The following is a 22,937-nucleotide window of genomic DNA, read 5'->3' on the forward strand; positions in this document are numbered from 1 at the left end:
CTCTCCTCGAGACTTTGAGAGTGATGGCATTGCATAAGTAACTTTCTTCAGTGGAGCATTGCTTCTTCTTTTTTAAAAAGTTAAGTCATCCATCTTGCACTGTGGTTTTTTACATTCATGTCCTTCCCAGAATGTGTAATAAATTTTTAGCTTATATAAAGTGAGCAAAGGTATTAGAAGATTAAGTTTTATGGTTTTAACTTGTAACCGTTGTGAGCACACTGCTTGCTGGGATATTGAGGAAATGAGGAAGTAGTTTAAGCCTCAAAAAAGACGGAAATTGAGGGAGAGAAAACATATAAAGAATGCACAACCAAGGGAACAAACCAGGAAGCCACCATTAACTAGAGCTTCCCATCACCCGCAAACGCGTAAGTGTAAGGAAGTTGGGTTTCAAAACCTGGCTTGTTTGGAAGCCATAAACCATAGTTACCAATTGACACATAATAGGAAACATTGCAACTTCTTAGTTTGTTTTCCCTGCTTGCACAAAGGGAGGAGCCAAAGAGGTTTTGTACGAGTCGATAAAAGCTAATGCATTGTCCAAATGCAACCAGAATGTACAAGTTTGAAACCTCCAAAAACTGGTAAGTATGTTATGCAGTAGAAATGGGAAGAAGATCTCCAGCTTTTTCTTGATAGCATGGGTAGCTTTTGGAGAACTCCCATAAGATTCTCTATTCTAATTTATCAAACCTAGGGCACTTCCTGACTGTCAAATATTTAGGGTGGGGTTCAGTTGCACCCTGGCAAAATTCAGATTGTTCAGTTGGTTTCACACTCTTGGGCAACAAACCTACTTCCCCCAAATAATCAGATTTTATGCAGTAAGGAAAGTGAAAAGAAAATGCCCTGGGATTACACTTGCTTTAATGCAGCACCACCTAACCTCCATGCAAATAATTTGAAATGAATGCTCATTAAATAGCCAATGTCATCTGATCTCCCTGCAAATAAATCAGGATAAATGCTCTATAAACAGATTGGTTGGAAGCACCCTGTGTTCCAGGAAGTTTACTTCCAAAGATAAGAATATAGGAAAAGCCTTGTTGGATCAGGCCAAATTCCCATCTAGTTCAACATCCTGTTCACACTGAGACAAACCAAATGCCTATGGGTACTCTCCATTCTGGCAATTCTAGTAACTGGTATTCAGAAGCATATTGTATCCTCTTTGGTTCTGACTTCAGGGAGCCTTACAATAAATATGTCACTTATTTTGAAAGGATATTCGGTCTCGAGTGCTCTACCTCTTCCATTGTCCTCACCTCCAGGTAGACCAAACTGGCATTGGTTGCTGCCTCCCTTTATTTCTGATTACCAGATGGCTTGCAGCCTGCCTGCATCCTTTCTTCTGCTCTTTTCAGTTCCTTGGCTGGGATCCCAATCTCTGCATTTACTGTTTTGTTCATGCACAGAGGCTCTTTAGCTCACCGCAAAACTGCCCTTCCTCTGCAGATTAAGGTGGCCTTTTGAACCAGCACCCCATGAGACAGTCCAAAGTAAATACTGCACCCGTGAAAGTGCTTGGAACTCACATATCAGTGGGAGTAAACCATTTGGACCCTAGTTCGTGTGTTGCGGGGCTGGATACCCAGTAACTCACTATATAAAGCAAGTATAGCCATCGTGGTACCCTCCACCTGCTAGATCACAATTTGCATCATTCCTAGCCAGCATGGCTGGGGATCAAGGATGATGAGAATTCATGATGACTATCCCTGATGTAGATGACTTCTTCTGCCAAGATTGCATGAAAGGATTTGTGCCTCTCCTCTGACTTCCCCTAGGTTTTTCTCTTGACTATTTCAGCAAAAACACATCCTTCATATCTCTCTCTCTCTCTCTCTCTCTCTCTCTCTCTCTCTCTCTCTCTCTCTCTCTCTCTCTCTCTCTCTCTCTCTGGACAATAGTCAAAGCAGCCAGAAACTATGTGTGAGAGAATGTGTGAATTATGTGTCTCCTCCTCCTCCTCCTCCTCCTCCTCCTCCTCCTGGATTTAGTCTGTAGTAGATTCTCCCCTCCCTCTTCAGGTATGACCTGGAAATTTGAAAAGCATGATTCTCCCACTTACTCGGACACTCGTAGAAAAATCGGAAGCAGCCCTTCCAGATTTCAACTCTTTGCATTTTACCTTTATTCTCCATCCTTTCTTCACCTTGAAGCCTCTGGCTTTGCTTCAAGTGAGCATAGGAGTGAACTTTTCAGTAAGGTAAAGTCAGATATGCAGCAGTTATTGCCCGTGGAGTTACGGAGTGTAGGGGAGCATCCTTATTCCCCTCCACCAAATCTGGAAGAGTATGTCCTTTTAATTTAAGTCCTGAACCAAGTAGGCATGATCCTCCTAATAGCTTCAAGCCCACACTGAAGCTGGAACTTTTGTAGTACAGTACATAGTATTAGTATATAGACAAATTCCAACTGCAACAAAATGTTGTTGTGTATCCTCCACCCTGAAAGCGATGCTGCTGTTTCAGCCAACCATTCTCTTAAAGCAAGGCATTTCATCTCCTTCTCCTTTTACTCTTTTACTTTTACAGCTGCATTAGGTGGCAGTTTATTCTCATTGGGCAGTATTATTTTGTTTTTGTAGGGTAGTGGCGGTTTGCTCCTTCTACTTTTTCAAGAATAAAGGTTATTTGTACTTGTGGAAATCTCAAGGTTCCCCCAAGCATGCTGACATTTTCCCTCTTGTTTTTCACTTCTCCCACTTTGGCTATAGCACTGGGAGCATTTACTACTTTTATTCAAAGGCTTAAGATACAGAAGTAGTAGTCCCACTGTTATCATATAAATGACACTTTTAATTTGCAAAAATGTGGAGCCTTGACAGTGTGTTCCTCTTCAACAATGCTAGAAAGAAGATAATTGAAATTAAGTTTGTCTTCAAATATATATGTGTGTGTGTTTTCTTTTGTGCAGTTACTGTACTCCCGAGGATTGTTGATTGACCTCCTAATTAAGTCAAATGTTAGTCGCTATGCCGAGTTCAAAAATGTCACCCGGATCCTTGCATTTCGAGAAGGCAGAGTGGAACAGGTACTGTGATGGACCTAATTGCAAAAGCTGAGCTTGTAATTCATGTGAAAGTGCAAATTTGACAAACATAAGTTTTTATGTAGCTATAATTCCTTTCACTCTACCACTTTCTCTGCTATACGCTCTTTCATTCATGGACTGGTTTTGATATAATGACCAACCCTGATCTGGCTTGTCTAAGCAGGAACAGGTGCATGTTTTGAAGCGCCTTGAATAAGATGCTGTCATTGGGACCCCCTTTCTGAATGGGCCCATCTACTCCTCACCACTGTCACTGCTACCCACTCACTTGCCTCCTCCCTCTGGTCCCAATCTTCACAACTTCCCAGAGGAAGTGTACAAGTCAAGTGAAAGTCTATGCTGTATTCACATCCCTCCCCTCTTATCACTGCTTGTAAGGAAGAGAGAGAAGTGGAGCCAGTGGGCATCTGGAGTTGGCAGTGTGTCCTCAGTAGAAGCATGGGCTTTGACACATTCCTAGTGATACCAACTGCTGATGCAGGCCTAGGATCAAAGTTTCAAGCTCACACACAGTTTCCCCTCCACCTTCTCTCTTCCCCTTATCTATTCAAGTTCTCTCTCACTTTCTTATTCAGGCAAACCATAGTTTGTCAACGCCGTGACAGCAAACTTTGATTTGCCCTGCAACCCATAGTTGGAAAATATGGTTTTAAATGGCCTTGTAGTGGTTTGGAGGGCAAGTGCAAACTAAAAGTTTACCAATTCAGATAATAAAGGTTTGCCCAGCAAAAGGAGTTGGGAAGGGAACTGGAGTGGAGAAGGCTAGAGGAGGGAGCACATGTACCTGAGGTTTGGGAATATGTTAAGGAATTGGAAAAAGAGAATTAATTTGATTGGTGCTCCAAATCTCCCATTCTCACCAGTTGACTGTTGATATAATAAAGCTAATATTAGCAATAGATTTCCAAATAGTGCAGTTTTCCAAATTCATTATTTGCATTCAGTTGGGAAGGAGGTGCTAGAGCTTATTAGCAGAACTAAGAAAGGAAATGTCTTCTAATGTAACTCTGCAGTCAACAGGATGCTGACTGGAAAATCATATCAACCAAAATCATTATAGTTTTTGTGAGGACAAGAGGTGAGGTCCTTGAAGGACACAATTGCCCAGCATTGAAACAAGGTTGTTTAAAATGCAAGACCATCACATGAACCAACATCAAGTGTTTGTCTAGAAGAATAGCATATTAGTGGCTTATTATATGGGAGAAAAGAAGTCTAAGAGGCAGCAAACATGAGTTTTTGCAGACATCTGAACACAAGTTTATAGGACTAAGGAAGAGCTGCAAGAGATTTCTCAAAAGTTGAGTGATTGCTCAAAAAACAATCCTTAAACTTGTTGAAAAGCAGGCAGTTTCCCTCTGGAGGGAAGGTAGGTTGTGATCCATGCTGATAATCTTCAGAATACTCTGAATGGCTAAGCATGAATATAATGACTGTTAGAAAGCATGACTCATAAGGCAGGTGTAAATGTAATGTCCCCATTCTTCTTTACCATGGCTAAGAAATTCTTCCCTCTCCCTATGTAACCATGATTAATATTAAACCAAGGTTCCCTCTCAATCAGCATTTAAATTTTGAGGAACAAGCCATGGTTCTGAGAGGGCAGGGGGTATTTGTGCCTGCAAACCATGGGACCAAGGAAGAGAGTGCATAACCCACACCCCACTCCAGACCTCTTAAGCGTGGTTGAGGTATCTATCCATGATGTGTGCAAGAGATTGCATTTTTCACACAGAAAAATCCCGTTTTAAAATAATACTAAAAAAATACAGATTTCTCCAGTTCTGTGACACAGATCATTTCCTGGCCTGACTGTGTTTGAAATGGTGGAAAACGAACCTCCAAATTATATTTCAGGTTCCATGTTCTAGAGCGGACGTCTTCAACAGCAAACAGTTGACCATGGTGGAAAAAAGAATGCTGATGAAATTTCTTACATTTTGTCTGGATTATGAGCAGCACCCTGATGAATATCAAGGTACCTATTTGTTGAACAGGAGAATCTCACTGGGCATTTTCATTTGATCTTTAAATGTCTGCACCTTTTGGCTCTCAGATGCTATACAAGATCTCCCTATTACCTCTGATGTGCTGAAGGAAGCCCCATGTGTGCAGGCTTTCCATTCACATTACTGTTGGTGGACGCTCCTCTGGGACATGTGCGGAACCTTCCTGATCATTCGAGTTGATGTTGAAGCCTTTGAGCATGTGGAGCTCTGAGCATTTCTCTCCCCTCCTTTATAATATTTTTTATTTGGTTTTACAAATTAAAATTCACATTCAAAATCATAAGTAATAAAAAGGTAAATAAACAAAGGTTTACCCAAATCTCTGGGCTTCCCCCCCCCTTCCATGGGTTCCGTCGCTAGTGCTTTTTCTGCTGCATATTTTAAGTCACTCCAGTTTTTAAGTATCCCATATATACCTGGTTCTTGTTACACTACAAGTGTTATTCAAATCCTGCTAAAGAGTTCAAGTGTTTACAGTGGTCTCCAAGGTAAATTATAAATTCCCCCCATTCTTTGTGGAAATGCTGGTCTTCCTGGTTTCTGATTTTCCCAGTCATTTTCACCATCTCCGCATAGTCCATCAGTTTGGTCTGCCATTCCTCTCTGGTGGGAACTTTGTCTTCCTTCCATCTCTGGGCTAAGAGCATCCGTCTAAGTGCATTTCTAATCCAGGCAGTACATGTGGTTCCAAAGCTGTGAGCGATGATTTTGTTTCTTGAGGCGAGAGATAACAGCAGAAATGGGGTTATTGGTTGCCGTGCTTTAAAAAAATGTGTTGGGTAGGGAGGGATGGATCCAAAACAGTGTGAGCCAGTATGGTGTAATGGTTAGTGTCAGACTAAGACCTGAGAAATCAAGTTTCAATTCCCCACTCAGTCATGAAGTCCACTGGGTGACTTTAAGCCAGTCCCCGTTTTTCAGCCTACCTCACAGGGTTGCTGGGAGGATAAAATGGAGAGAGGGAGAAGAAGTGTGTGTATGACCTTGAACTCCTTGGAGGAATGTTGTTGTTGTTTAGTCATTTAGTCCTGTCCGACTCTTCGTGACCTCATGGACCAGAGCACGCCAGGCACTCCTGTCTTCCACTGCCTCCCGCAGTTTGGTCAGACTCATGTTGGTGGCTTCGAGAACACTGTCCAACCATCTTGTCCTCTGCCGTCCCCTTCTCCTAGTGCCCTCAATCTTTCCCAACATTCTCATGAGGTGGCCAAAGTACCGGTATTGGAGCCTCAGCTTCAGGATCTGTCCTTCCAGTGAGCACTCAGGGCTGATTTCCTTAAGAATGGATAGGTTTGGAGGAATGGTGGGGAACAAATGTAACCAGTAAAGAAAAAACACAAATTGAGGCTTAGTGTTTGAGTGTTGCCTGGTAGAGTTCTGAGAGATGCCAGAAGCCTAAAAGATGACTAACACAGTATTTGACATAGTACAGTCCTTTTGTGATTGTAGTGTGCCTTGTATTGATTGATTGGCTGGTTTTTGTTGTTGTTGTTGTTGTTGTTTTGTTGCTGTAGTTGTAAATAATTATCCGGAGTGACTAATGCTGGACTTTTCTTTTATTCCCTGAAACAGGTCAGAAGGACTGTAAATTCTCAGACTACTTAAAAACCCAGAAGTTGACTCCCAATCTGCAGCATTTCATCTTGCATTCCATTGCGATGGTCTCGGAGGCTGACTGCTACACCATAGATGGCCTGAAGGCGACCCAGAAGTTCCTCCAGTGCCTTGGGCGTTACGGAAACACTCCCTTCTTGTTTCCTTTGTATGGCCAAGGAGAGATCCCACAGTGCTTTTGCCGGTAAGCAATGTTTTATTTCTTTTCTTTTTTTAAAGCCAGTCAGTTGGGAATACTGACTAATCTGATTTAATTCCTTTTAGACACTTAACTGTTTTCATTTCCCTGTGTTTACATATTTGTACGTGGAAAATAAAGCCTTTTAAGAATTCGGCGCTTCCTTAGGGCTTCCTTTGTTTAGCGGTGAATCGTGTGGAAGAACTGAGATGGCAACAGTATATTAAACTTGTGGCTCCTCCCCTTTCTCCCCCCCCCCAATCATCATCACAATAGCCTACGAGGGACACCTGCATCCCTGTGGACTGATCCAATCCCTAAAGCTCTAGTACATTGTTTTCTATTATTAATTCATTAACTGGAGCTTTAAAATATGAAACTTTAATTTGGAGCTGTCCCTTGGGAGCAGTTAAATGTGGCATTGAAAGTCATCTTGTGTCTCTCAATTCAGTTTACAGCCGCCATCCATGTGTTTTCCTTTCCCGTCAGTAAAATTTTCTTTTCCTACCTCTCTCCCATCAAGCCTCAAAGCAGCTTTTTGAAGGTTCTCCATAAATATAGAAAGTTGCTGTGTGGTCCAGGAATGACGACCTTAGGTTATGATGTGTGATACTTGTTTCTGACAGTCAGTGTGTAGCCTTTGTGAAATCCCTGTTTGTGTCCAGAGGTTCTCAAACTGTGCCCTGTGGTCTACTAGCAGTCCTTGAGCTGCACTCAGGTGGCTCATAGAAAGGTTGTGGAACAGCTGAAAATACCCACACCTCGCTCTGTATTTGGTTGGATTTTTTCCCTGCTGATGGAGATAAACTTCACCAAACGCTGCTTACATAACCAGACACATACCCATTGTATTAGAACAGCAAGACTACAATCATTTAAGATATGACTTATGTAAGTTCATTGATTTGGATAACAACAAAAGGTGTGTGTATTTTTAAGTGGCATGTCAAGACCCATGGCAGCTTTCAAGTGGCCCAGAGGAAAAGTTTGAAAATCACTGCCCTAACCGATTTTAAAGGGTGCTTTGGGAAAGCGGCGCAGCTCAGAGATAGAGCATCAGCTTTGCATGCCCAAAGTCCCAGCATCTGTATGTAGTAGGGCTGGAAAAGACTCTTGTCTGAAAGCCTGAAGTGCTGCTACCAGCCAATATAGACATTGTTGCGCTATATGGATCCTGACCCAGGAATATATGGAGCTGCTTTTTAATTAAGTAGGTTCCAGTGGCTGAGAGGCTGTACTGCCATTTGGCAACTCCTTGGAGGAAGGGCAAGTAGCTCTAGGTTGAAGGGGGTCCTCTGGTGCGTCTCTCATGTCACCAGCCAGCCAGCCCCTGTCCTCCTCCTATTTCTTTCCACCAGACATGAAGGGCAGGTAAGGTGAGGCCTACTAGAGGACCAGGAGGGTGGCAGCAGTGGTGCTTCTACAATGAATGCTAGGCTGCTGCGGTTCTGATTGCCTGTGGTGCACCAGAGTGACATAGCATCAGGGACATCGTAGGCAATCACAATGGTGGCTGCCTGGCACTTATTGGAGTGCCAGAAAAGGGAGACCCGGGCACTCCTGGCAGCAGTGATGGGCTCTTGGCAGCTGTTTAAGCATGTTGGTGCTGTGTCTGGTAAGAAGGTAATTGTCTTGCATTAAAAATTAAAAATATTTGTTTAAAATGGTCTCTTAGCGCACGATCAATTAACTTGGAAGGTAGCCACTTCATTATTTAAAGATCTCAACTTGTAATGATTCTGTTTCTTATGTACAGGACCACCTTTGCCCCAGCTTGTGTTGCTAATTCTAAGCAGCGTTTCTAAGACTTCTAGGATTAGTGTTCAGTCAGTCTTCCAAGTGGTAACATCTCTGCCTATACATCATACCCTACAATTTTTATCGCCAGGTTATCAGAATAAGGTGTCACTTGTCCTGTGATTTCTAACCATCTCTTCATATTCTGTTTTAATGTAACCCTCTTAAGCGTTTCTTGCAGTCAGTTACCCTGTGTGTTCTCATCAAGGCTACTGTTATAAATGGCAGGTATGCATATTTATGTGAATGATTCAAAGACATTTGTAAGTCATATCCTTCCATTCTGAGTGAATTCTGCATAAACTCTACAAGGCTCACTAGAACTGTGGTAGTCCCTTGAGTGAATAAGATTGGTTCTTATTTCTGAAACTGCCCTCAGTGAATGGGATTCTTTTTCATGCTACTATGTAACTTCCATATGCGAGGTTCACATTTTTGTTTTCAGAGCTTATCAGAATGAGATTTATGCAATAGAAACTGGGTTTGTGATTTTGCTTTTTATCCATGGTTTTACAACTATACAATTTCTTTCTGATGAATGGATGTTTGTAAGATCCACTGATCTTACATAGGCTCCCTTCCTCCATCAGAAAGAGTTTTGATTAGAACCTTTGGATCCAGACTAGGGTTTCTTAATAGAATGACATGTGAAAATATGCTCGGTCACAGAAACAAAACTCTCAATCCTTTATAATGGGTGCATAATCTTTCATTTTTGCTTTTGTTCAAAACAACAGCTTTGGACCCCCTCTATCTTGGGTAATGACCAGCCAGTTTTAAATGTTCTATTCTGGTGCTCAAGAGCATTGTAGCAACTCTGCTTCAAGGTCTGCTTGGATAGTGCAGTTCCCTTTCAATCAAACTATGGTTTGTTGGCATAGTAAACAACTTGTAATGGGAGACCAACAGTGGGAGAATGAGCCTGTTAATTCTTCTGGATTTATCAGCAGCTTTCAGTACTGTCTACCATGATATATGGTTTTGATTTGATTGATTGATTGATTGATTGTACGTATTGCTATGCTGCTTTCCATTCAAACGAATCCCGAAGCTGCTTACAAACAATAGATAACAATAACATCACAAATACAGCATAAATCATATTCTGTAATTAACAAATCATCAATAAAACAATAAAACATGTTGGAGGAGTTGCTCATTGGTGACCGGGGCCAGGTGGTTGGGACTGGCTGCAGTGGAACCACCCAAGGATAGAGCAACAGGCAGGGATTCAGCAAGCCATCACCCAGGCACTCTGGGCCAGCCTCACCTCCAGATCCAGTGCAACTCCTTGCACTGCTCTTTGTCCATGACCTGGGTGACCCTCCAGTCCCCAAGGAGGCCCCTGCTGATCAGTCTGACTACACCTTTTCCATTGCTTAGAACATTGAGAGATCCATGCCACTGCAAAGAGACCACTCAGGTTTAGCCCACCCAAAGGTATTCCCGTTTGCTTGCCCAGTCCAAAGAAACGTCCCACTTGCTGCACTGAAGCAGTACCTGTCCCACTAGTTTATAATAGGAGCCAAGGGTGTGGGTGTGTGTGACTTGTTGGATCAATGTTTAGCTTGTTAGGCATGTCTTGCACCTGCTGTGCCTTTGATACCTGTTTTGCTTATGTATTGTTGTCATTTGAGCATTAAAGCTTTTAGTAGAAACATCTGAGTTCTCCATCCAACAGTTATTATGTGGTCCTACCTTGCGTCCCATGCTTTTTAAACATCTGCATGAAAGTTCTGGGCTGAAATGTTATCTGTATGGTGATGACACACAGCTCTAGCTCTCATTCTCATCTTAAGGGAAGTAGACCTGTAGGACTGGGTGGTAAAAGCGTGAATGAATATAGACAAGATAGCTGGCTTCATAGCTTGGAATAAAAAGCTCAGACTATCTTGTTTGAAGCTTAAGTGCAAGGATGGTTATAGATCATTGATAAGATGCACATGTTTGGCATGCTAAAGGTCCCATGTTCAGTCTCCCACATCCACTGTTAAAAGGATCAGGTAACAGATGCTGGAAATAACCTCTGCCTGGAGAGCTGCTGCCAGTCAGAGTAGGCAGTACCGGGTTAGATGAACAAATAGTCTACCATGGCATAAGGTGGTTTCCTATGTTTCCCACTTTCTGAACTTTGCAATACTTTTTCATATTTTAAGCAGCATGTTTATCGTTAAAAGAAATCGTTTGGTTTCAGCATTTTCTATTCTTAGTTTTGCATTGATGACAGATATAAGGGTGTGGATAGCACCGTTGTGATTGGAGTTGGCTGGTGTGCCCCCCCTCCCTTGAGAAGAGAACCTTAGTTTGGGACAAACATCAGTGAGGTGAGATAATCCATCACTTCTGAGCCCTGTTCTCCAGTGATGGATGGATAGATTGGTAAAGTAACTCAATAATCTTCATTTTTTTTCCTTCTCGGGTTATTCACAGATCAGTGAGCGCTGTCGTTAATAAAGCTATGGAATGCTTTTGTGTCCTTGCCCATATTATTTCTCAAGTTTTGACAGGACAAGACTTTTAATTTGAAAATAACCTTTGTGTTGAAACATGCCCTCCTAAGCATACAAAGTCCTTTGTGAGTGTGGCACTCCACGATCCCATGTTGAGCAGTGAAATCCTTCTCGCGAAACATTGTTTGGAATAATTCTAGCATTTAAGAAATAGCTGCTAGCGTGCAGATGTTGAAGTTTTCAGAGCTGAACTGGATGCTTGTTTTGAATATATCAGTTAAATGTCCTAAACATGATGCAGAATTTGGTGCTATTGATTTTGTAACTCTTAAAGTGTTACAAAAGTGCTTTAAATGCGTGTTGTGATTGTGATCCGAGCTGTGTATTAGTTCAAATCTAATCTCTGCTATGAAGTCGCTGAATGCACTTAGGCATGCCATGCTCCCTCATTCTCAGTACCTGTACATGTAATATTGTTGATAGTAGTTAACACTGACTTACCATGCACAGTTGTTGTAACTAGATAATTATCTACCTGCAACTAGATAATGCCTGTGTGGTGTTATGAACAACTAAAAGCGCTTTGTTGTTGCTTTCAGCTGCTTTTTGTGAGCGTTTTGGAGATCTTTGCTGAAAACAACAACCAGGATATCATACACACACACACACACACACACACACACACACACACACACACACGGTAAAGGTACCCCTGACCATTAGGTCCAGTCGCGGAAGACTCTGGGGTTGCGCGCTCATCTCGCTCTATAGGCCGAGGGAGCCGGCGTTTGTCCTTAGACAGCTTCCGGGTCATGTGGCCAGCATGACTAAGCTGCTTTTGGCGAACCAGAGCAGCGCATGGAAACACCGTTTACCTTCCCGCCAGAGCGGTACCTATTTATCTACTTGCACTTTGATGTGCTTTCCAACTGCTAGGTGGGCAGGAGCTGGGACCAAACAACGGGAACTCACCCCGCCGCGGGGATTCGAACCGCCGACTTGATCAGCAAGCCCTAGGCTCTGTGGTTTAGACCACAGCACCACCTGTGTCTCGCTAATCATACATATACACACACATATATATAATATTCCCACAGGCATCCTATTTGTTATCCAAACAATGTCTGTGTGCCTGTGTGCCTGTGTGTGTGGTGAGTTAAAAATCAAGATATCTGATAGATATCTGCATCCCCTCCCCCACTCCCTCCCCAAATACTCAGGTCCAGGAGCATCACATTACAATAGCATAGTCCTCCTGTGGCAAAAGATGCAGTAACCCTGAAGCCTCTTTCTTTCCTTGTAACATTAGTGTTTTAATTAAAGAAAACAACCAGTTGGAGGCAGTTACTTTCTGTGAAATGTAATGAAGATTTATTTTAGGGAGTGACCTTCACTGTATTAGCTCCAGCAGTAATCAGTAGAATTAATAGAATAATCAAATTATATACAAACTCATAAATCACTGTGAATGTGCTGTCAAAAGTTCAGCTATTAATGGGGTCTATTGTTTTGCAGCTGTATTTGAAATTGCAGCTGCTGATTCCTTGGCTTGATAGGAATTGAAATGGCATTTAAAGGCTAGAGATGATTGGGGGCGGGGGGCGGGGAATTACTAGGCCAAAATTTTTCGCAACTGTTAATTTAGCTGTAATGCAGTTTGATGTCACCAGGGCAAAGTTGAAACACAGTGCGTAACAGGCGCGATCTTTCAGCAAAACCTGAATTATTGGCTGAGACAGTAGCCAGTTAATTAGAGGAGAATCAGTTTAAACGTCTGTCATTAGGGTTAATAGTATCAGAGTTACCTTGTACTTTGGTTCTAGCCAAATCATCCTATTGTAGAATAAGAAATTGACAAGACAGTTTGCTTGATTTTCATATAGATTTTGACTTTTAAAGAGCATTAGAGAATTCCAAATTGTTTCACCTGTCTTATTTCATATATTTACTACAATTACATACAGTCTTTTTGGCATAGAATCAAATAGTTATGGAACAAAGGCAGAAAGGTTGAGATGGGAAGAGGAAAAGAAGCAAACCTGGAACCAGTTCTTACATTGTGTTACATAGGAACCAGATAGAAGTTGATCCCAACCGAATTAGTAATGAGGGCTTTGGTGTTTCACCTCTCCCTCTGATACAGCTACATCAGTGTGCTGGTGTAGTCAATAGATAAGATGGCAAATTGTTTGTTTTCATTACAAACTGAAATGTCATGGCAAGAGCATTGGTCAAGGGCTATGGAGACCAAATCAACTTTACATCATGCAATTCACTTGGTGATCTGGGATTACCGTACTCAACGTAACCCAAATCATAGGACTGTTGCAAGGCTAGGTAGGAGGACAAATTACATGCATGGGACAAAGCTGTAACAAATAAAAATCCAGGAGGCGGTGCTAAATGTAGCACTAAGGAGATAGTTCCACCAACTCAGGTATTTTGCTTGCCTGATGGAATAATTTCCCCCTCCTCCCCCTGCACTCTGTTCTGAGGGTTTCCCCCACTTTTCAGAGCAGGTTTGGAGAAGTCACAGAGGCAACATGGGAAGGAGGGTGGGGGTGAAAGTCCCATTGAGCTAGCAGGAGTCTTTGTGTTGGCTTCCGTTAGCAGCAACATCTTAGTTGCATCCTGCCCAGGATCTCCATGGCTTGTATCCAATTCTAGACCCATGGAAATTAATGAATAGCTTAGTCCCATTAATTCCAGTGGGTCTACTCTGAATAGGACTTGGTTGAATACAGCCCTATATGTTTCTGGGAGCCTTTGATATTCCTTGCACTGCAAGATGTTGTTGGCAGGCAGCTGCCCTTGCTATTGAAGTGATCAGGAAATCCAGAACACCAGGGTAGCTTTCCACATGTTTCCATCTTCTGCAGCCATGGGCCATGTCAGCTGGAGTCTGAAACATCTGGAGGGCCCCACGTTCCCTGACCTTGCAGTACACACAGGGGATGTTAAGCAAGATTCCCACCTATGCTTAAGTGCCCATTTGCAGAATTGAAGCAGGCACAGCCCACTTCAAGTGCCCACCCCCTGCCCAGATTCTGTTCACTCGCCAGCAGCCCTACACTGCTGGATTTTTGTTTTATGTCTGTCAGTGTGATCTCCATTTAAGAGATTAGCAGGGAGTTGCTGGGCACTACTCAGAAGACTGTAGACACCAAATAAAAATAAGTTATTTTTAAATGAATCATGTAACTTTTGAGTTTGGACCCATCATGCCAAAAAGTGGATAAAGTCATGTCAGAGTCACATTTTGGTCCACCATGTTGAATCAAAATAGTGCCTGGCATCTAAACATTGACAGAGACCACTGTACCCACTTTAGGAACCCTTGTGCCAAGTTTGGTGACAATACCTCAGTAGGACACAGACTTATGCCCCAAACCGAGTGAAGTCATGATTTTGGTTCACCATCTTGATTTAAAATGGTGGCTAGTGACCCAGTGTCAACAAAGACTTCTCCCTACACCTTGGTAACCCCGTACTGAATTTGATGACAATATCACAAGAGGTGGTCAAACCTATAGAGAACAATCGGACAGGTGGGCAGGCAAACTACTTTCCAAAAATATGTAGTAGATTAGATTAAGATCCCCACTTAATGTGACCCATCCCAGAGTCTTTTATAATAAGCTGTTTTGTGCATAAGTTGTTCACATACTACTTCTCCTTTCGTTCAATGCTGGTGTCTTATTGTTGTTTAATGGTAAGCCACCTCAAACTCACAGAACTGCAAAGCAGGGTACGTATTTTAAAATAATATATAATATTTGCCCTTGCGATTAACATGAAACCTCTGGATTTGCCAGGTTTGGTATAAATACTGGGCAATTTGCATTCTGCCCTTCCCTGAAGCTTTGCGTGCTTCATTTATGCCCCGCATCCTCCAGCAACTGATCTCAGGGCTCCACAGTTGGAAGGCTGGGCAACGAGTTCAGTTATCAATAAATAATGTAATATAGTGTAGCATAATATGTGCTGTATGTGTGTGAAACATACACAGACACATGTTTATTATTATTAAATAAATTTCCAAGTGCAATACTGTGCTAGATATCTGTTCTACACATTGATTCATCTAGATGCTGCATAAAAACCTCTAGGACTGATTTAATTGAAAAATTGACCGTGCCTCATTGCTTCTATTAGATCAGGCATGTCCAACAGGTAGATTGTGATCTACCGGTAGATCACTGGACGTCTGCAGTAGATCATTGCCCCCCCCCCCGAAGCTGAACAACCGTGGCTCCCCTAAAAAAGCTCAACATTTTACCTCCTCCCTGAGAAAACTCAACAACTTTGACCTGAAAATCCCCCCCCCAAAATCGGTCTGCTTCCTTCCTTAAAAAAGTTCAACAACTTTGACTTGAACCCCCCAAAAGGGAGTAGATCACTGCCAGTTTTTAATTCTGTGAGTAAATCACAGTCTCTTGGGAGTTGGCCACCCCTATATTAGATCTTCATTCGTTAGTTTACCGTTTTTAGACAAACATTTGTCTAATAAACACACATGTTTAGCTGGCTGTGTTTAATTGCCAGTTATGTGAGCAAACAAATCTAATTGATTTTCCTATGGAAATGTTATTCTTTTTGAACACACACACACACTTAAAGAAGAAGACCAGGACCTCATTTATTTCTTTGGTGCCTCTTGGTTTCTCCTGAGCATTCTCTTGTGTGTGTTCAGTTTCTTAGCTACTGTATTTTAACTCCCTTCCCCCGTTTTGTGACCTTGCTCTCAACTGAGAGAGAATTGTTTGGCTCATTTTTTAAAAGACATCATCCACGTGTCTTGATCACTTATGAATGGGTCTGATTTTCGTTTCCTTTTATAAAATCAGAAATATTAGTAGAGGAATGCTATTTTAGGGTTAGATTTATTCTGGTAGCAGAGAGGAGCAAAGTATATGGCAAAGTTATCTTGGCCAGCCCGTTTTATTATGGCGTGCGAGCAGCTCCATCTGAAATGAACTGCTATTAAAAGGTGCATGGATAATGTTGATTGGATTGCAGGGGCAGGGTGGGGGAGAGGCAGGGGTTTGGTGGGGTGGCTGGGGAGGTTTGACGGGTTGAGATGGTTAGTGAATCCTTGCCTGTTTCTTGGGCCTTGCTCAGCTTTGTTTTGTAAAAAAAATCCATAAACAAATTATTGTAAAAATAAATGAATAAATGAATAAATGAAATATTAAATAAGCTCTATATTCCCATCAAGGGATGGTTTCTTAAGAAGTCTAGTAAGATGCAAATTTGCATTTGCACTGCAGTCCTTAACACATTTACTCAGAAACAAGTCCCACTCTGTTCCATGGAGCTTACTGCTAGGAAAGCATGCATAGGATTGTGGCCTTCATGTGGCTTTAGTCACATAACGTACATCATGAATTATTTTGAATCATTGCAAGCTACCTTTTTTAGAGAAGATAGAAGTCATGCTAGCCAACATTTCTCCGATGAAAATAGGGACGTCCCATTTCATAATGATGATTTTACTATTTATACCCCACACATCTTACTGGGTTGCCCCAGCCACTCTGGACTGCTTCCAAAATATGTAAAAACATAATAAAACATTAAAAATTAAGCTCTACCTCGCTTTCAAATCAGAACCAGTGAAGGCAATGAAGGTCCTGTGTGAGTGCCTGGAGGCAGTTGGAGGATGGATGGCAGCTAACAGATTGAGGTTGAATCCTCACAAGACAGAAGTACTCGTTTTGGGGGACATGGGGCGAGCAGGTGTGGGGGACTCCCTGGTGCGCTGCCTGGGAGCGCTCCCAGGTGCGCTGCCTGGGAGTCATTTTGGACTCACAGCTGTCCATGGAGGCACAGGTCAATTCTGTGACCAGGGCAGCTGTCTACCAGCTCCATCTGGTACACAGGCTGAGACACTCCCTGCCCGCAGTCTGTCTTGTCAGAGTGGTGCATGCTCTAGTTATCTCTCGCTTGGACTACTGCAATACGCTCTACGTGGCGCAACCTTTGAAGGTGACCTGGAAACTACAACTAATCCAGAATGTGGCAGCCAGACTGGTGACTGGTAGTGACCGCCGAGACCTTATTACACCAGTCCTTAAAGACCTACATTGGCACCCAGTATGTTTCCGAGCACAATTCAAAGTGTTGGTGACCTTTAAAGCCCTAAACAGCCTCGGCCCACTTTACCTGAAGGAGCGTCTCCACCCCCATCATCCAGCCCAGACACTAAGGTCCAGCTCCGAGGGCCTTCTGGCAGTTCCCTCAATGCGAGAAGCAAAGCTACAGGGAACCAGGCAGAGGGCCTTCTCGGTAGTGGCGCCTGCCCTGTGGAATGCCCTCCCATCAGATGTCAAGGAAATAAGCAACTATCTGACTTTTAGAAGACATCTGAAGGCAGCCCTGTTTAGGAAAGTTTTAAATGTTTGAAATTTTATTCTGTTTTTAGTCCTCTGTTGGGAGCCGCCTGGAGTGACTGGAGAAACCCAGCCAGATGGGCGGGGTATAAATAATAAAATTATCCTTATTATTAACATTTAAAAAACCTTCCCTATACAGGATTGTCTTCAGATGGCTCGGGAGTCAGATAACTCTGTATCCTCCAACATTTCTCTAGTGACAATAGGGATGTCCTAAGGAAAAGCGGAACATTCCGGGATCAAATCAGAAACCAGGCCGGCTTCTCTAAATCAGGGACATCCCTAGAAAATAGGGACACTCGGAGGGTCTGGGAATTGAAATTTATTCACACCTCACCCCTCATTTTTTTTGTTTGTTTTTTCTGATGTTCTTCTAGGATGTGTGCTGTATTTGGTGGTGTCTATTGTCTCCGCCATCCTGTGCAGTGCCTTGTGGTGGACAAAGAAACTAGAAGGTAAGGCTAGCAAGAATTAACCTTTCTCTCCTTTTTATATAAATATATATACACAGAACTGCAAGATGAAAAATGCTGGAGTCAATTTTTTAAAAATGGTTCTTCAAAGATCTTCCTTGGTATTAATAACACATCAACCTTGATTAAAAGTAATTTGTGTATAGGTCCTCCAGAACAAGGAAAGTGGGTTTAGAATATAGAAACTAAATTAATTTCCCTGCGATATTACTGCAGCCTCCTTCCTGATCACCCAAGCTTGGAAGACAAATCATTTCGGTTGCCGGGGGTCTGGTGATGAGTGATGTTAGTTTTCCTTGTGGCCTTACCTACTCTAATTGATTTTCATCAGATGACAACAAAGCCCTCTGTTATTGCATTTTTAAAAATGAAGCTCACCCAAAGACTCATCAGATTAATCTTTGCTGATAATGCATGTCACTCTAAGAGAAAAGGCTTTAATGAGTTTTTAGGTAGATTGTTGTCATAAACTATGCTGCCCTCTTACTGTAGGATGAATTCTTTTTACAATAGTATCGGGCCTCTGGGCAACTTTTTAAAAAGTTGGATCAAAATTGGCTGATTTTTTTTTTTTTGCTGTGGGAATGGAATTCACTCCTGTGAAAGGGTCTATTAGAAAGAATGTATTGGATCCAGACTTATGCTTAGAAGAGACCTCCCGAAATCAGTGGAACATCTGCCGTAATGAACATAAAGCTCACTGATCTCAGTAGGTCCACTTTAAGCATAGCTTAGTCTGAATCACACACAGTATCTGCATATGTTGGCTAGAATTGTGACTAAATGCTCCTCAGTGTGTGTGTGATGTACTACAAGCTAGCCTTCCCCCAACCCTACTTAATTAAGCAAGAGCAACTCATGCACAATTTGCTTGCTTGATAGCCTGCCAGCTAAATGCAACAACCATCAGTTAAGGAGAGAGAGTAGTCCAGTGGTACTACATGCTTTGTGTGTGGCAGGTCCCAGGTTTTATCTCCAGTTACTGAAAATATACTGGAAAAACTGACAGCTCAGGGAGTAAGGCAATGAAAAGTTCAGTGACCTCTGATGTTCTGCTTAGATAGTCTTCACCTGTAGAAATAGCCTTTGCCAACACTGTCCCCTCCCCCACATCTAGTTAAAGGATATGAGGTTTGCAGGACCAAGAGAGATGTCTGCCTAGGACCTTGGACAACTAATGCCGGCAAGCATTGGCAGTAGTGGCTTAGACAGACCAGTGGTATAAGGACTTTTATGAGCAATTGGTGGATTAGACATGTCCTTTATTCCAAGTAAACCAAGTTGAGGGGAAGGTTGTAGGCCTGTTTTGTATATTAAATTCAATTCTTTAAATACCAGAACCAAAAATTGGTAAACAGATTTGCAAAACCACCACATATGTATGTAAGACCCAGTCTCCTCGCATCCCTCAGGAGATGGTGGACTCTCTTTGAAGGTTTATGAGGTTGGATGGCCGTTTGTCATAGATGCTTAAGTTGAGATTCTTGCATTGCAGGGGTTTGGACAAGAAGACTCTCAGGGTCCTTTCCAACTCTACAGTTCTATGATTCCGTGTATATTCAGTCACCCATGCACCCATACAATTAAGATTTCTACAAACGTGATCCACATGGCAGTGACTGGATTGATTTTGCTAGTTGTTTCCACCTACAACTCAAGAGAAGGACAGTGAAATAGGTTGAGATGGCCATCAGTTTAGATGGCTTTAAAGAGGATTAGACAAATGCACGGGAAATAAGGTTGTCAATGGTTATTAAAGTGTTTGTTTAGATTTTAAAAATTTGTTAAATTTCTATCCCAACCTTCCACTTTAGGAGCCCCTAATAGCTTTCTTCTACCTCCACTGTTGGAAGCAGCACATCCTCCAGTTGGTGAGGATCACAAGTGGGGAGAGTGTTGTTGGACCCTAGTTTTGCTTGCAGGCTTCCCATTGGGTCATTTTGTCAGCTGCTTTGAGAACATGATGCTGGACTAGATAGGCATTTGGCCTGATCCAACAAGCCGTTCTTATGCTCTTTTGTCCCGTTGAAGATGGGGGAAAGGAAGATTGCTTACTGTTTGTGTCATATATGATGTCGGGTGCAGGGAAGCAAATGTGGGTTTGTAGTCACCACTGATTAGTTGTTCCAGCAGCCTCCTTTAAGTGTGCTGTGCTAGGCAAGGCCTTTGCAAGGGCCAGTGATCAGCCGATAGTTAGTACTTGCAAAGCCCTTGCCTAACAGCATGCTTTAGAAGTCCATTGCTGTGCTTGCAAGTTGATGTTTTTCCTCTCTATTTGCAGGTGTGGTTTGAATGCAAATGGGCTTGAAAGGGGTACTTTGAAGCTGTGCTGTTAGTGACAGCTGGCACTGATAGTATGCCTTCAAAGAAGCTCAATCTCAATTGACACTGAAAGTTAACCCCTCTGAAGTTGTCCCCTGTCATAATGACATCAGGTGATTGGCAGGTGGATGACTCCACCCACCTGTTACAGTTGGCCTACGAGGGTTGGGGTAAGATGAGTATCTGGCCAGCTCCCCACATGGAAGCGGGGAGACTGAAAAGAAGAGGATGATGCCACATCAGCCTCACAGATCAATCCACCCATGTTAATGGCATGTCTTGTTCAGCAGCATCTTTTCACAGTGGCCAGCCTGATGCCTGTGGGAAACCTGCAAACAGGATTCGAGCACAAAGGACTCTCTCCTCCTGCAGTTTCTAGCAACTGGTATTCATAAACATTGCTACCTTCAACTGAGGAGGCAGAGCATAGCCATCATGGCTAGTAGCCATTGATTACCTTCTCCATGAATTGGTCTAATTCTCTTTTAAAGCCATCCAAGTTGTCTATCCCACTGCCTCCCGTGGGAGTGAGTTCCATAGTTCATCTATGCACTGCATGGGAAAAAAAATACTTTCTTTTATCTCTCTTTAATCCCCCAGCATTCAGCTTCATTGGATGTCTCTGAGTTCTGGTTTTATGTGTGTGAGACATAAACTTTTCACTATTCACTTTCTCCATGCCATGCATAATTTTATAGACTTCTACCATGTTGTCTCTTACTCACCTTTTCTCTAAACTTGAAAGTCCCAAATGCTGCAACCTTTCCTCATAGGGGAGTCACTCCACCCCTCTGCTCATTTTGCTCGCGCTTTTCTGAGCCTTTTTCCAACTCTAAAACATCCTTTTTATGGCAAGGAAACCAGAACCACACACAGTACTGTATTCCAAATGCAGTTGCAGAATAGATTTGTATAAAGGGATTATTGTGTCGGCAGTTTTATTTTCAATTCTTTTCCTAGCATGGAATTTGCCTCTTTAGTCACCGTCATACACTGAGCTGACATTTTCATTGAGCTATCTACTATGACTCCAAGTTCTTGTCCTGGCCCGTCACCATCAGTTCAAACCCCACAAGTGCATGTGAAATGAATATGCACAACATTACACTTGTTGTCACTGAATTGCATTTGCCATTTTACTGCCCATTCACTTGGTTTGGAGTGGTTACTAGCCATGAATACTGTGCCTATTTGTGGCCTATTCACATTCAGAAAGGGGGGGGGACTGTTTCCCTAGTGTCTGAAAACTTCCTTACATGCTAATATGGAGCTAACTGTGTTTAGGCTGCTTTATAGATTGATTTTGTGTGTATATATATTTCTGATCCAAAAGTTCATTCTTAGGTTTGGGCAGAGCAGATTTGGGTAAGATTAGGTCTTCAAGATTAGGTCTTGGGATGCGGGTGGCACTGTGGGTAAAACCACAGAGCCTAGAGCTTGCCGATCAGAAGGTCGGCGGTTCGAATCCCTACAACAGGGTGAGCTCCCGTTGCTCGGTCCCTGCTCCTGCCAACCTAGCAGTTCGAAAGCAGTGCAAATGCAAGTAGATAAATAGGAACCGCTACAGCGGGAAGGTAAACGGCGTTTCCGTGTGCTGCTCTGGTTCACCAGAAGCAGCTTAGTCATGCTGGCCACATGACCTGGAAGCTGTACGACGGCTCCCTCGGCCAATAATGCGAGATGACCGCCTCAAGCCCAGAGTCGGTCACGACTGGACCTAATGGTCAGGGGTCCCTTTACCTTTAGGTCTTCAATGAGATACTGGGAAAAGGTGGCTTATAGCAAAGGAAATGAAAAAAAATGTTTGCCTGGTTACCTTCAGTGTAACGCTTATTATTTTGAAGCATAACTTCCATTTTTTTAGAGGATGTCATGTGACAGATTACAGGAACGCTAAGAAAGAATGCTCTTGTCACAAAGATTTAACTCTGTGCAAGGCATGTCCTGCAGTTTCTCTGCCATTAAATCACTGAAGCTGACATAAAATGGAAGCAATGGAATGGCACTTCCTGAGATTAAGTAAAGTAATCATAACCTTTTTATATGAACTGCATCATATTGCTTTCATGCAAAATGACAAAAGGTAGAAGGCATCTTGAGGACTAGCATTAATGGAAGATCAGAATCCCACAAGTATTGTTTCTTTCCTAATTTTCCTGCCATGGGTTGAAAATTTTGGGGGTGTACCAAAGCAACACATGGAGCTCTTTTCTAGGTGGGTCATCTCATTCTCAGAAATGATGTTGAGCACTACAAGCTCAAGGCACACAAGAGCTTTTCCCAGCATCAGAAAGAGAGAGAGAGAGAGAGAGAGAGAGAGAGAGAGAGAGAGAGAGAGAGAGAGAGAGAGAGAGAGACTGAAGCTCCATGTACATCTACCCCTACCCCTAATATTTGTCTCCATATGTGTTTCACTGTGAGAGCATGGAACATCCCACATGTCTGGTCTGCCCCATTAATTTTAATGGCAGGAGTGAATTACAAATACAAAAGGAAACTGGAACATTTTCTTCCATTGAAGTGAATGTGGAAGCCCTTGCTTCCACAGAGCCCTAGGAGCGTTAGAGCTCCCATGGCCCTAAGAAATGGCCGTGTGAGGCACATAGTAGATCAAGATTTACAGCAGGTGTGAGGAATCT

The 22,937-nt window shown here is 42.6% G+C and overlaps 1 protein-coding gene across 4 annotated transcripts in view; it reads left to right on the forward strand.

The window, feature by feature from the left end:
- Nucleotides 1-22,937, forward strand: part of CHM (CHM Rab escort protein) — a 71,702-nt gene that overhangs the window by 25,750 nt on the left and 23,015 nt on the right. For all 4 annotated transcript variants that reach the window (XM_060270452.2, XM_088664599.1, XM_088664598.1 and 1 more), the window contains exons 6-9: nucleotides 2,923-3,039; nucleotides 4,918-5,038; nucleotides 6,642-6,867; nucleotides 17,881-17,958. In XM_060270452.2, the coding sequence (XP_060126435.1) occupies nucleotides 2,923-3,039; nucleotides 4,918-5,038; nucleotides 6,642-6,867; nucleotides 17,881-17,958 (542 nt within the window). The remainder of the gene's footprint in view (nucleotides 1-2,922; nucleotides 3,040-4,917; nucleotides 5,039-6,641; nucleotides 6,868-17,880; nucleotides 17,959-22,937) is intronic.

Source organism: Zootoca vivipara, chromosome Z2 (genome assembly GCF_965207765.1).
Source record: "Zootoca vivipara chromosome Z2, rZooViv2.hap1.1, whole genome shotgun sequence".
Taxonomy (NCBI): domain Eukaryota; kingdom Metazoa; phylum Chordata; class Lepidosauria; order Squamata; family Lacertidae; genus Zootoca; species Zootoca vivipara.